Source organism: Schistocerca cancellata, chromosome 5 (assembly GCF_023864275.1).
Source record: "Schistocerca cancellata isolate TAMUIC-IGC-003103 chromosome 5, iqSchCanc2.1, whole genome shotgun sequence".
NCBI classification, from domain to species: domain Eukaryota; kingdom Metazoa; phylum Arthropoda; class Insecta; order Orthoptera; family Acrididae; genus Schistocerca; species Schistocerca cancellata.
The window spans coordinates 146066755-146082295 of NC_064630.1; the positions used below are offsets into that span (position 1 = coordinate 146066755).

Genomic DNA, 15541 nt, shown 5'->3' on the forward strand with positions numbered 1-15541 from the left:
AATAGGTCAGGCGTGCACTACACGCCGGAAGCGGCTACAAGGGTAGCGGAGTACGTGTGGAGTGCACATGGGTGTTTTTTAGGTTAGAGAATCCCCTCCCTAGGCCCGACAAGACGCCTCCTGAGACGCGGCAAGATAGGAGTAGGCAAAATGCAACAGGGAATAACAATATTAATGTGCTAATAGTAAACTGCAGGAGCGTCTATAGAAAGAGAGCAGCGCACTTCGTTACAGGATCATTTAGTAATCGCGAAAGCGTTACAGAGATGATAGATAAACTCCAGTGGAAGACTCTGCAGGAGAGACGCTCAGTAGCTCGATACGGCAGTATATTGCTCCCTCCTACGTATATCTCGCGAAGAGACCATGAGGATAAAATCAGAGAGATTAGAGCCCACACAGAGGCATACCGACAATCCTTCTTTCCACGAACAATACGAGACTGGAATAGAAGGGAGAACCGATAGAGGTACTGAAGGTACCCTCCGCCACACACCGTCAGGTGGCTTGCGGAGTATGGATGTAGTTGTGGATGTAGATGCATCTGTTACTTTCTAGAAATCAGTGACAGAAGGCAGCACCAGTGAAGGGACAGGTAGCAAGACATCCACCCATTGTTCTCATATGAAATGAGTCAGTTTTTGAGCAATAAGTGCCTCACCCACGATGAAATTGAGGCCCAACTTGCATTCAGACACCGTCTATTTAAAAAAAAATGTTGTGGTCTGAGCTATGCTTGGGCTCAGTCCCCAAACTGTTAGCGCAGCAAAAATTTAATTGTGGTGAAAGAATGGAATTCAAAAGTAGGTAAAAAACAGAAGGAAAAAGAGTAAGATGAGATGGACTGAAATGAGAAACATCAAATGTACATTGCCAAACAAAAGCGAAGACCCAAAAGGGGAGAAGGAAACAGAGTGAAACTTCATGGTTTGAGAAGGTATGTGATGTTATTTCAGTGATCATAAAACTGAGTCTAGTTTACAAGGAACTTGGCAGTAAGAGCCTACCACCTCTAACCTCAATGCACCCACTCATTCAGTTGAAGCCATTGTATTCTCTGCTGAAGTAAGTGGCCCACAACTGCTGTAACTGGTACTTGATACCCTGGATACTGACATTGGGATGGAGTTGACATCCAAGCTGGTCCTACACATGATCTATCAGGTACAGATCTGGGGACCTTGCTGACCATGGAAGTACCTCGGGATTACACAGACAGTCCACTGACACACATGCCATGTGTGTGCAAATATTGTCCTATTGAAAAACACCACCATGATACTGTTACATGAGATAACATATGAGAACACAAGAGGTGCCATGAGTTCTCTAAATTACTGTCAGCTGTGACCTGAAGGCATACCCAATGGCTCCCCTGACCATGACGTGTCAGGAGTAACACAACTGCCTGTCTCCAAAATGTTGGAAGAATGGGACCCCTCCAGAGATCACCACACTCATACTCACCGACAATGGTCATATGAAGTAGTGTAGGAATACAGTGTAATGGCATTCACCTGTAGTCTATGTTTCCCAGTCACAGAACCATTCCAAACACAGAACTTGTGGTTGACCACAACTTTGACGAGTGTGCATGCTTACACATCTGCATACAGGGCAACACCAGGCTGCTGTCTCAGTGCCCTCAAATCTGGATGTTCCATGATACAAATAGCCACTCAAATGGAGACCTGCACTGGAACCCCTTTCAGACTCTGTCAGATGTAGATAACACTGTCTCATATGAGTATGTGCTATTCTGGTGGCCTTTAAAGTGATTACTCTTTGCACTTTATATACCCTACAAAGTCTGGTACCGACACTGAACACCCTGACATACCTTGGTAGCCATTCTTCATATCATGGAGAATTACAATTATATCACCTACATATCTGCCAACGATAATACATATACCAAGTTACACTGACATCTGATCATGTCTGCTGTGTGCTTCAGATTTTTTTGTCTGATAGCACATCCGAAAGAACAGAATCCGCTCATAAAGACATACATGCACTGTGGAGGCTGATGTGATCATGCAGTGCAGAGCCATCCTCACCTGACCTTGAATGGGACTTCACATGATGCGATGAGCAACAAAGAGGAAAAAGGGCTGATCACATTACTTGGTAGTGCGAGGAAAATGGGAATCTGGATTGAGGGGGAGGCCACTGTGTCTAACCTCTGTGCCAAGATGGATTCTTTCATTGCCCGAATGCTGAACAGGCGAAATTTCCCCTTTCTGATCTATTCTATGTCCAGCTGCATGATCAAACACATCAACTGTGTCGGTTCTTTCAAACGTAGAAATATATGGAAATGTTCATGGTGCAAATTTGTCATGAAGCTATGAAAACGCATTAGTTTTTCATCATAATCACATGGAAGTAACTGAAGGTTGTTTACCTCTGAAAGCCTAATCCATTTTAGCTGAATAATCTTGATAGTAAGGCCTACTTAGCTTTGAAATCAGTGATGCCCAGTTTTTTGGCTGAATCCAATGCTTGGAGTTGACACATTTCACTAGTCACTGCACATCCATATTGTTGCTTCTCATCTACTCATCTACATGATCACAGATCCTTTTCTCAAGTTCTGGATGGTTTGTTTTTTGGCTGTGAAATCCCCGGCAATAGAATTTATTCACCTTCAAACATCTTACATGTTATTGGTGTAAATATGTACATAGAAAGCTAAGACAATGAGATATATAAAATTTCATGATATTTACATCAGTGACACAATGTTATGTATAATATGAAAACTGTATATGCAGGGACCTATTAACAAGCAAGCAATCAGAACTTCATGTCACTTAAATCTGATTCCTCAAACTCTTTTCTGAAGTAGTATGCTTTCTTCTTAAACCACCCTGCTAGAACATTTTCAAATGTACTATAGAGCACAGAATGGGCAGCTTTTTGGAGTCTACTGAAAAATCTGGGGTATATATATTTGTGGCTGTTGCGAACTTTAGCTAGTCTACTTTAGGGTATATCAATCAGTTGTCAAATTCTAGTGTTTGTATTCATGTACTAGCATCCTTAGGTTAAAATTATTTAAATTCTCTTTAACAATGAGAAGGCAGCTATAACGTTTTGGACGACTTGAAGTGCTGAAGTATGTGTGCAAACTTCAACTTCTTTAATGATACGACTTACTTGAGATGGTCAGCTGACTTACCTAGCTGGTTAGCCTGCTGCAGCAAACTCCCTTTCTCTACTTCTCTGCAGTGTATTGCTGGGAACAGGAATCAGAGTATTGCTGGGAACAGGAATTTCTGAAGACGTACACAGTTTCTTTTGTTTCACTTAACGATGTATATTTAAACATCAAACTTTTACAAATCTCACTTTCCACATGAATAAATACTGTTAAGTAAGTCTCATCATGTGTCCAAATGTTAGAAACAGAGTTACATTTACAACAGAGTTGGCTTGCTAACCATGACGCTATTATACAGAAATCATACACCTGTCTTGCCTTTAGCTCCAGTTACAAGTTACTAAAAATCTTTTTTTAACTCAACTGTTTTTTCATCACTAACAATAGTCACAGTTATAAAACAGCACAGAATAACACAGAAGTTCCTTGGTTCTGCGTATGCTTTCATTGCAACTTCCAAAATGCGACCGACAAGTACTTGTCAGTGCCGTTCTACTGCCATGTCTACCATCTTCTCATGATAAACTTCAGACCTGCACACACAGACAGGTGACAAGCTGTAGATAGGGTTCCTTTCTCCCACTCACATCTAAAATATTGCATGTTCTAGATGGTGGAAGGCCGAGTGGTTCTAGAATTTACACCGAAATTCTTGAAGCACTACACAACCATCCATATAGAGGTTGGGGACTATCATAATATTGAGCTCTTTGCAATGATCTTTACAAGATACTCTAGGAGTAAGTGGTGCCATATACACAATAGCCTTTTCTTGCCACTTGAATATAATTATTGAGTTAGGGCAGATGTCCCATAGAAGAGTTCCATATGTAAGGCGTGTGTGTGGAAAAATGCAGAATATGCATGTACTAGTATTATGTCGCAGCTGAGTCTGATCTTTGGTCATTTATAGTTACCATCTGTTCACTGTTCCTAAGGTATGACCCCATAAGGTGAAGAGCATTTTCTTCAACTCTGTATTACTGGAACTTTTTGATGCATATACTATTAGAGACAGTATCAAAAGCATTTCTCAAATCCAGACGAGTTGCACAGGTTGGTTGTTTTCTTACTGTCAAACAAATGTGTATTTTTTCACTGATGCTAGGGATCAAATTATCACCGAAACAACTGGTTTTCGGTTAGGCTGGTTCTTTTTGTCTCCAATTCAACCTGACTGTTCAAGCCACTCAAAATAGCCAGTTTATGGAACAATCAATTTTCAGTTCTTTGTTGTTGCTCCTACCACTAATGTTAGCTTCAGACAAAGGTAGAAAAATACTAATGAAAATGGAGGAGATAACAATCAAAATGGGGGTCTAGGATGCAGCAGAAACCAGCCTCACTGCCCCCAGCAAAGACTGCAAAGGTAACAGAGATGGGTGTGGTGACAGAGAGCAAAAGGTCACAAGTTGATGACTCCCTGCATCACCATGTGGTTGACTGTGTGAATTTTCACCTAGAAGCAACCACAGAATTAAGGCTTCAGTTATTACACCAAGTTTATAGCACACCGATAAATTCATAGGCAAATCAATCAAATTTACCTTTTCTTCTAAGGAACAAACTGGATGTTTTCGCCTTATATGATGTACCAAGTTTGTTGTGTGCTGCTGCTGCTGCACTTCATAAAGTACTTCCATGAACCAGGGATGGCACAATTATGCAATACATTTGATGTCACAGGATGACAGCAAGAAACCATTGTATAAACCAGGTGGGGACACTATTTCACACTCCAAGCAGACATGTACCACGCCATGCCCCTATGTCTGCCACGAGTCTGGCTTTGTATGGCTGTGTCCAACCAAATGTACACAGCATTTGTTAGGCATTTCAGCAGCGAAGTAGAGACCACACAACTAAGGCCCATTCCAAACAAATGACATAATCATGAGTAATGAGTATGAAGAGGCACAGAGGGCTATACCATCAGTATATGCAGATATACCAACTAATGCTATTCTTATGTCTGTGTCCTACAGTGTCACAAACATACTACGTGCAGAGCACACGAGGCAAAGCAGAATGTGTTGACCAGCTGATGGTCACCCCCCACCCCCTCCCCACACTCATGCATCACTCCTACCCATGTTGAGAAATGCAAATGCATTAGGGACAATTTAACTCAGAATTACTGAATATTAAATTGCAATTCCAACCCATAATGCCAATGTGTTCTGTTTCATAAGTGCCCAATGACCAAAAGAATGCTATAAATTCCAAACCAGCTTGATCACAAAGACATTGTTGTTGTTGTTGTTGTTGTTGTGCAATTTAAAATTATCCTCTCAAGAATCCCACAAAATTATTTACAAGCAAAAATAGTGTTCTTGATGATTAGGTTCAAATGAAAAATATTAGTACTTAACTGCATATTATTATTTGTTTGTAAGTCTAATTGAAATGAAAGTTATTATCTTTTCACTTTCTGTCCCAGAAGAATGTACAACTGTTCATTTTGCTTACTGAAGAATTTTCAGTTTTTTCAGACATAAGATTATCTTATAAATACGATAGCAATTAAGAAGACGGAGCACTTAGTTGCTATTTGTTTTGTAGTTTAAGCACTTTTACATTTGGCCTTGCAAAAAACTGACTAAACTGATTATTAAAAAACGAATGAAAAATTCAACTGACTGTATTTCAACTTAAAATGGGTAGTGCGACCTTTAGGGCATAACACTGAAATCGGCTTTTCTGTATTGCCAACCCTAAATACCACACGGTACCCGATATGTTATTGTCACTGAAATGCTGTACCAATTCTTATGTCATGTCTTTGTTGCTAGTTTCTAAACTGTAAGCATTGTTCTTATAATAGTGGTGGTTGATTATCCCAGTTTCTATCAAATCAATGGGAATTTTATGAATTAATGTCACTGGTTTTTTAAAATAGTTTTATCTAAAAACCAAAAATTTTAGCACTGCAGCTGTGTCAAATCCATATGCCATTGTTTTACCTGGTTATCAGTAAAAAATGCAAAAAAGCCTGTTATAACCAAGACCAGACAAACACTGAAAAATATTAGTTTTATTCAGAACTAAAATATCGGTATTGTCTTAACCAGTCCTAGATAATAGCCTCAATTGCTTTTACAGTGGAAAGGTGAGACATGAAAGCACTCTGAGGAGCCAAGTAGATTATTTCACTCAAAGTGTTGGTTCATATGTTTGTGCAAACAATATTCTACAATGTTTGATATAACTGGTATGAGTGAAATGGGATGATAGTTATCAGGAAATGCTTTATCAGCTTTCTTGTGGACAGCTGTTACAACAGTGATTTTAGGCAGTCTGCGAAGACTCCTTCAGGTAGCATTTGGTTGATGACTTTGGTTAGCTGAAGTAGAACTTTTCTTGTATATTATATTATGTAATTTAAAAGTCCACAGAAATCTTTTACTTTTGAGTTGCTAGGTATGGCAATTGCTTCACTAACTTGTCTGTAGAATACAAAAGGCCAGCAGAAATTGTTGATTACTATCTAGAGCTGGGAGCAAATCCACAACTTTATTTGCATCTTCAGTGAGATTTTTAATTGAGTCAGAAGAAGCAAAATGTGCAGTTGATGTGTTTGGTTGAATTGGAATGATGTTTTGCTCATTTTCACGGCTGTCTCTGAGTTGTCATTGGCTTTCCTCTTGGCTGCTCTAATTTCCAATGTATACACCATTCTTGCTGCTGAAAAAGTTTCTTTCTCAGCTTGACTCTGTTGCAACCTGTCATTGTTCACCATCATTTCCTCTCTAAGTTTGCTCAGATGTGGCATGTATCAGTTCTTCACTTCTTGAGGTTTATTACACTGGTGAGAACATGAGTCAAAGTTTTCTACTAATAATACTAAAAATTTCTGTGTACTCATTGGCAGATGTATTATTTGTGAGTACTGTAGTGGAGAGTATGTGATAAGATTGGTTTTTAACTAATCCAATGTATGTTCATTGATTGATCTGATTACACTTATTAGTTCAGTTGACAAGCTCTATATTCTGTTGTTTAGAGTATGTCTAAGCCACATCCCCACATGATCTGTTATCTCGATGTTTACAGTACCAAAGTGGCTGTACATTAGTACGCAAGAAACCACACTTTTTTGCATTGATGTCTGGCTAGTACAACACAAATAATTCTTGACTACTGTCATCTGGCTGCCCCAAGTGAAATGCATCACATGGCTTATGCTGCATCTGCCTTAGGTGACTCACCATAAAAAACACTGAGGTTCTGTCCTAGTGTGTGTCAGATGTGGAGTTTTTTCTGCTGGCATTGTTGATTATGGAAGTGTTGGCGTTGTCTCAGCAGTACTATGAGACCGCTAGTTAAAGATAATTTCACTTTTGAGTATTTGATTCCTGTTATTGACATAATCATTTATATTTTTAATTAACAGCTTTTTCCCTATGCTATTAAGGTATAGCCCAAATCAGATATGGAATCTGCAGGCAATGTTGCTAACATCCAGGATATTTACATTTTTTAAATGTTTACATAACACTGATATTTGTTAATTGGTGGCAGTAATTTCCTTGTTTACCCACAACAATGATGATAATTTGTACTGGCATGGAATATTCAGCACAAAAACATTTGTGTGCATTAGCTGTCCTCATTGCCTTTTTTATTCCAGTTTTGCTTCATTAGGTTTCCTTTTTGTTTACATCATTTGACCCACCACAAAGCACATTATAATCGTCTAAGGATCAACTTGTTACGTCGGTGGACTGTTCGGACATCAATGCACCAGGCTTTCTGAAGGCAGTTGCATTTACTGTGGGCTGTTCATTGAGAAGACGAGCAAATCCACAAGTACGAATATCTGCAATTACAATTACTTTATACCTGTGCTCATGATTCTTACTGCTTCTAGATCTTACACTTGCATAATCATTATCAACAACACATGCATTTTTGGAACAGAGCTTTAATTGTTTTTATCATTTTCAACAAAGTTTAGTACTTCAAATTTATCTGAAAGCAAGATATTGCCACGCTCCTGGGATTTGACTGTGTTGTATTTCATCATTTTGAGAACATTTTTCATTAAAATCTGATGACACCACCAATCATCACTCACGCCAATACTTGACAAGAGCTCACTGCTTTGATCACAACTGTTTTTGAAAGTGCAACTGCTTTTGAAGATCTTTAATTATTTCACTTCTCAATTCTAGGTGTAGTCTGTACTGATATTTGGTTTCCACAATGCACAATTCTATCTTATCCAGGTATTTAATGTTGACTCCTGCACATTTTTCATGCAGCCAGAAGTTTCACTGTATACACGTCAGTCCTTTCATCACATTTATTGACACTTCCTACACTTATTATTATGTAAAACATCATTTATATTACATGTACTTACGTTTTGTTGTAATGGGTGCCATCTTATAGCTACTTCTAACGTGCTACTGACATGTAACAGACTAATTGAACTTGGGACCTAGAAATGATAGAAAGGCCTCGTCCTACTGTAGCCCACAGTGGTTCACAACCCCACAACAGGCCACAGCAGTCCATACCAACCCACAGTTATTGTGCAGTTTGGCCACCAGTAGAACCCCCCCCCCCTCCCCACCACCCCCCCTCCCCCACCCACCCACCCGGGAACATCTCACACCAGACAAGTTTAGCCACAAACGTTTGCATGCTAGAGTAATTATGGTGTACGTGTACTTGGAGACAGTGTTTGCGCAGCAATTCTCGACATAGTGTAACTGAGGTGGAATAAGGGAAACCAGCCCGCATTTGCCGAGGCAGATAGAAAACCACCTAAAAAACCATCCACAGGCTGGCTGGCGCACCGGACCTCAAAACTAATCGGCCGGGCGAATTCATGCTGGGAAGTAGTGCGTTATTAGACCGCGCAGCTACATGGGCAGTCTCTTTATTGCAATTAATCTGCACACCCCAGTTATTCATCCTTAAATGCTGGAAGAAATATGTGTGAATTATTCAGGTATGTATGGTATTAACAATGGGTTTTAATTCAAAAACGTGTCTACAACAATCTTACTCCAAGTGGTAAATAAACAGTTCCGCTGAATAGGTCATGTGTCCACTTATGCAGGAGGCGGCGCCACGGGTAGCAGGGGCTGTGTGCCATGGATTGGGCAGTTTTTTAGGTTAGAGGGTCTCGGGAAAACACAAGAAGGGTTTCAGTCACATAGGGCACAGACTGAACACAGGAAGAACGTAGATACAGGAACCATTGGTGTAACAGTTGTAAATTGTTGTAGCTGAGTTGGGAAAGAAACAGAGCTCCAAGCACTAATAGAAAGCACTGATGCTCAAATCGTTATAGGCGCTGAAAGCTGGCTAAAGCAAGATATAAGCTCAGCCGAAATTTTTGTGAAGAACCTAAGGGTGTTCCAAAAGGATAAGCTAAACACAGTTGGCGGTGGCGTGTTTGTTGCTGTCAGAAGTAGTTTATCTTGGTGTGAAATTGAAGTAGATACTTCCTGTGAGTTAGTATAGGCAGAGGTCATTGCTGGCAACTGGAATAAAATAATAATTGGATCCTTTTACCAACCTCCCAATTCAGATGATACAGTTGCTGAAAGATTCAAAGAAAACCTGAGTTTGATTTCAAACATGTACCCCACTCATAGGATAATAGTTGGTGGCCACTTTAATTTACCCTCGATATGTTGGCGAAAATACATGTTTCATTCTGGAGGTACACATAAAATATCATCCGAAATTGTGCTAAACGTATTCTCTGAAAATTATTTTGAGCAGTTAGTTCATAAGCCCACGCGAATAGTAAACAGTTGTGAAAACACACTTGACCTCTTAGGAACAAATAATCCTAAGTTAATAATGAGCATCAAAACCAATTCAGGGATTAGTGAACACAGAGGTGTCATAGCAAGACTGAATATTGTAATCCCCAAATCCTCGAAAAATATGCGAAAAATATACCTATTCAAAAAATCAGATAAAAATTTACTTGATGCCTTCCTAAGAGACAGTCTCCACTCATTCCAAATTAATAACATAAGTGTAGACCAGATGTGGCTTAAATTCAAAGAAATAGTATCGGCAGCAATTGAGAGATTTATACCAAATAAATTAACAAACGACGGAGCTGATCATCCTTGGTATACAAAACGGGTTAGAACACTGTTGCAGAAACAATGAAACAAACATACCAAATTTAAACAGATGCAAAATCCCCACCATTGGCAATCTTTTACAGATGCTCAAAATTTAGCACAGACTTCAATGCAAGATGCCTATAACAGTTTCCACAACGAAACTTTGTCTCGAGACCTGGCAGAAAATCCAAACAGATTCTGGTCGTATGTGAGGTATGTTAGCGGCAAGAAACAATCAAAGTCTTCTCTGCATAATAGCAATGGAGATACTATCGAAGACAGTGCTGCTAAAGCAGAGTTACTAAACACAGCCTTCTGAAATGCCTTCACAAAAGAAGACGAAGTAAATATTCCAGAATTCAAATCAAGAACAGCTGCCAACATGAGTAACGTAGAAGTAAATATCCTCAGAGTTGTTAAGCAACTTAAATCACTTAATAAAAGCGAGTCTTCTGGTCCAGACTGTATACCAGTTAGGTTCCTTTCGGAGTATGCTGATGCATTAGCTCCATACTTAACAATCACATACAACCGTTCACTCGATGTAAGATACATACCCAAAGACTGGAAACTTGCACAGGTCACTCCAATATTCAAGAAAGGTACAAGGAGTAATCCACTAAATTACAGGCCCATATTGTTAACGTCGATATGCAGCAGAATTTTAGAACATATATTGTGTTCGAACATTATGAATTACCTCGAAGAAAATGGTCTATTGACACACAGTCAACATGGGTTTAGAAAACATCGTTCCTGTGAGACACAACTAGCTCTTTATTCACATGAAGTGTTGAGTACTATTGACAAGGGATTTCAGATCAGTTTCATATTTCTGGATTTCCGGAAGGCTTTTGACACTGTACCATACAAGCGGCTCATAGTGAAATTGCATGCTTATGGAATATCATCTCAGTCACGTGACTGGATTTGTGATTTCCTGTCAGGAAGGTCACAGTTCGTAGTAATTGACGGAAAGTCATTGAGTAAAACAGAAGTGATTTCTGGTGTTCCCCAAGGTAGTGTTATAGGCCCTTTGCTGATCCTTGTCTATATAAACGATTTTTTGGAGACAATCTGAGCAGCCGTCTTCAGTTGTTTGCAGATGATGCTGTCATTTATTGACTAATACAGTCATCAGAAGATCAAAACAACCTGCAAAACAATTTAGAAAAGATATCTGAATGGTACGAAAAGTGGCAGTTGATCCTAAATAATGAAAAGTGTGAGGTCATCCACGTGAGTGCTAAAAGGAACTCGTTAAACTTCGGTTACATGATAAATCAGTCTAACCTAAAAGCCGTAAATTCAACTAAATACCTAGGTATTACAATTACAGACAACTTAAATTGGAAGGAACACATAGAAAATGTTGTGGGGAAGGCTAACCAAAGGCTGTGTTTTATTGGCAGGACACTTAGAAAATGTAATAGCCCTACTAAGGAGACTGCCTACACTATGCTTGTCTGTGCTCTTTTAGAATACTGCTGCACGGTGTGGGATCCTTACCAGATAGGACTGACAGGGTACATCAAAAAAGTTCAAAGAAAGGCAGCACGTTTTGTATTATCATGAAATATGGGAGAGAGTGTCACAGAAATGATAAAGGATTTGGGCTGGAAATCATTCAAATAAAGGCGTTTTTCATTGCGATGGAATCTTCTTACGAAATTCCAATCATCAACTTTCTCCTCTGAATGCGAAAATATTTTGTCGACACCAACCTCCATAGGGAGGAACGATCACCACAATAAAATAAAGGAAATCAGAGCTCGTATGGAAAGGTGTAGGTGTTCATTCTTTCCGCGCGCTATATGAGACTGGAATAATAGAGAATTGTGAAGGTGGTTCAAATGAAACCTCTGCCAGGCCCTTGACTGTGATTTGCAGAGTATCCATGTAGATGTAGATGTAGATAGAAGTATCAAAATGTACTTCTCAAATCAAAAACATATACACAAAGAGACTTACAAAGACAGATAAAAAGAAAACCATTTATGAGAAGGTGTCATATATTTAGTATACAGTGTCTCACAGGTACTCAAATAGATAACTGCTATACAAATAACCAAAAAGTCTTGCTAAATAGTATCTTACATTATCAGGCCTAACCTTATCCCTGATTCTGAAGGTACTAATAATTTCACTTATAAAGACAACAATGCACAGACACAAGTAATAGCCCACAATCGAATGTCTACATCCATAGCCATAATCCACAAGCAACCTAGCAATATGTGTGAGAGTGGTCATTTGATATCAATGTGACAACATGATTGACCTGCCAGGCTCTTATTGTTACACACATTCTCAGAATTTTAACAGTAAACTTTTTCAAGATGAACAACAGCTCTCTAGTGGAGTCCACACCAAGTGCTTGATGAGTATCTTCATGGCACACTCATGCTCACTAAACACACTTGTGAAGAAATGTACTGCTCCCCTGTATTAAGCCTACCTATTAAGGGTCCCCAGAGTGATGAGCAGCACTTAAGAATCACAGGCAATATGGTATATATACTATCTTTTGTGAGAAGTGTTAGCTAGACCACCCATGTTTCACTCCCATGTAAAGCGCCTTTCGTGGTTACTGTAACAAGGTGGTTTTTCTTACAAATCCATTCACAAGATCATAAGCGGTTCTCATGTTTTACATTTCTATTACTAAACAGTTTTTATCTTTTAAATTATTATTATGAATCAAGCAATGGAAAATCCACAGTGGAACAATGACAATACCATCAGAAGGATACGATTGCTACTCACCATGTAGAGGAGACATTGAGTTGCAAACAGACACAGCCAAAAGGCCTCCTCCTGGCACAGATCACACACATGACCACTGTAGATGGACTCGAGTGCCCAGAGACAGCGGTTCTGCATGTGTGAGTTGTCCTTACATGAATGTATGTGTCTTTCCTACTTCAGATGATGGGCTTTTGGCTGAAAGCTCAAATGCATAACAGTCTTTTGTTGTGCCTCTTTATGATGCAACATCTATTCTGAATAGTGAGTAGCAATCTATCCTTTTCATTATTATCACTCATGTTTTTTAGACTCTGACTTCAATCCTAACACTCTTGTACACATAGGTCTCCAATTGTAAGTACAATGTATTCCACTGACACAGGAATTGTGGCACTGCACTGCTGTGTGAAGTGTCACACCATACCCTGTAGTTCTGAGAATATCTTCCATTGCAACAAACACTGGACTAACTTCCTTTGAACCACAAGCAAATAGTGAGGAATGAAATGTGTTGGTACTAAAATTCTGCCAAACTGAAAAATTCTGTGCCATATCCCACAAAAAACAGTTCTGAAAAGGAGCAAGCAAAGGTGAGACAGACCTAAGAAAGCCGAGACATGCCCAGTAGTAGGCTGAGCCCCGTCCTGTACACCTGCAGCACACTGTGCACATGCGCACTTTTGCATGGTATGGTTGACCATGGGCTAACATGTTTCATTTAGTTCTCCAGCAATTTTCTACCATGCTTTGTCTCACACACTGTGATTGCAAATGTCAGCAAGATTATGATCATTTGAAACTTCCTGGCAGATTAAAACTGTGTGCTGGACTGAGACTTCAACTTAGGACCTTTGCCTTTGGTGGGCAAGTCTCAAGGAGACGAGGTACTGGCAGAAGTAAGGCTGTGAGAATGGGGTGCGAGTCGTGCTTGGGTAGCTCCGTTGGTAGAGCACTTGCCCGTAAAAGCCAAAGGTCCCGAGTTCAACTCTCGGTCCGGCACACAGTTTTAATCTGCCAGGAAGTTTCATATCAGTGCACACTCCGCTGCAGAGTGGAAATCTCATTCTGTTTATGATCATTTAATTGAGGATTTGAGGATGTTATATTTCTTCACAAAGCTTTGCTTTAAGCACTGAATCACCTCACAATTAGATACTTAAAATTGAAGAAAACAGCATTGCACCACTTGAATGTCTCCACATCATATCACTCATGGCTACAAATGGGCATGGGACAGATCACAAAGTGGCATATTATGTGACCATCATGTAACATCTGTCTACATTACCTCGTTTGTTTACATGGAGGTGGTTCAAAATGTCACCACATCCCCAGGACACCATCACCAAATGTCCACACCGTGCCATTTATTTGCACATTGTGTCTGTGAAAGTACTGCATTATAAATGCTTTCAGACAATTACAGAGACAGAGAGGTGTCACAAGTGCCCCAACGACACTGCAGGTCATGGCAGCGACCTGGCTGCCTGGAATCTGTTGACCATGCCAACACAGTTGTAGCTATTTCTAAACAGTGATCAATTATCATTACATCCACAAAAATAAGCACAGACCCAATTGAATTCCCACCATACAGAAACACATAATTATGCGAGAAAAAGTTCTATCCCAGGGAACTGAAGATTTATGAGGTGACCACAACAATGAGAGGTCATATTGCACAATGGTTGTATTGTAATATGTGTGAAGTAAAAAACTCTATTACAACCTAAAACAATGAAAACCAGAAAATAAAAACAAGGCCTTGTGCCACTTAGGTTGCTTTAATGCCAATAGTACTAAACTTTACAATAGTATTAAATTTTATTTCAAAAACAAAAGCATAAGCTTATGTGTAAGCTCGTGTACAGCACAGAATCAGACAATCAAATGTGAATAACATCATTCAGTTCTACAATATTCAACCTGTAGAAGGTGCTGTGAAGTTATACTACTAAAATTGTGACCTAAAAATAAAAATGGGTTTCCTGTCTTTCAGATGGGACTAATGGCACTTACAGATTAAAATGATAGCAACATTACCTGTCAGTGGACAGCGAAAAAATAGCCTCAATTTCACCAATGTTTTTTACAAGAAAATATTTGGTTACTGGTATTTTGACAGGTGTGCAAGGCATTTGTATTTGGTCAGGAAAATCAAGCATAGGTCGAGGTCCAATTGCTGAAAACAAAAGTCCACAGTTTAGAACCGATTAGACAGAACATGGAATTGTGTAAAAATAAAAAACTAAATGTAAGATTCGTATAGGTGTCAAACTTTACCCAAAAGTTTAAAATGTTATCATACCTACAACAGGCACAACAAAATGGTCTTCACAGCTACAGAATTTAATATAGTTGGTACAATCCTGTTTTTTGTCAGGTGAAAATTGTATTCTGAAAGAAACTGACATGCCAGGTGCAAGATAAGCTGATTTCTTTATTGATGGAATAACAGTAAAGTTTGCTGTGTTTTTGTAAATAACGTTCAGTGGTTTTAAGACCTATAAGCAAAACATAAATAAAT

The 15541-nt window shown here is 39.2% G+C and overlaps 1 protein-coding gene across 1 annotated transcript in view; it reads right to left on the reverse strand.

The window, feature by feature from the left end:
* Nucleotides 1-3587: 3587 nt before the first annotated feature.
* The window catches only part of LOC126188891 (hydrocephalus-inducing protein homolog), a 54150-nt gene continuing 42196 nt past the window's right edge, over nt 3588-15541 (reverse strand). Inside the window, exons 3-5 of the mRNA XM_049930574.1 lie at nt 15323-15518; nt 15058-15196; nt 3588-3699 (exon numbers count right to left, since the gene is read on the reverse strand). Coding sequence (XP_049786531.1) covers nt 3648-3699; nt 15058-15196; nt 15323-15518 — 387 coding nt within the window. The 3' untranslated portion in view covers nt 3588-3647. The remainder of the gene's footprint in view (nt 3700-15057; nt 15197-15322; nt 15519-15541) is intronic.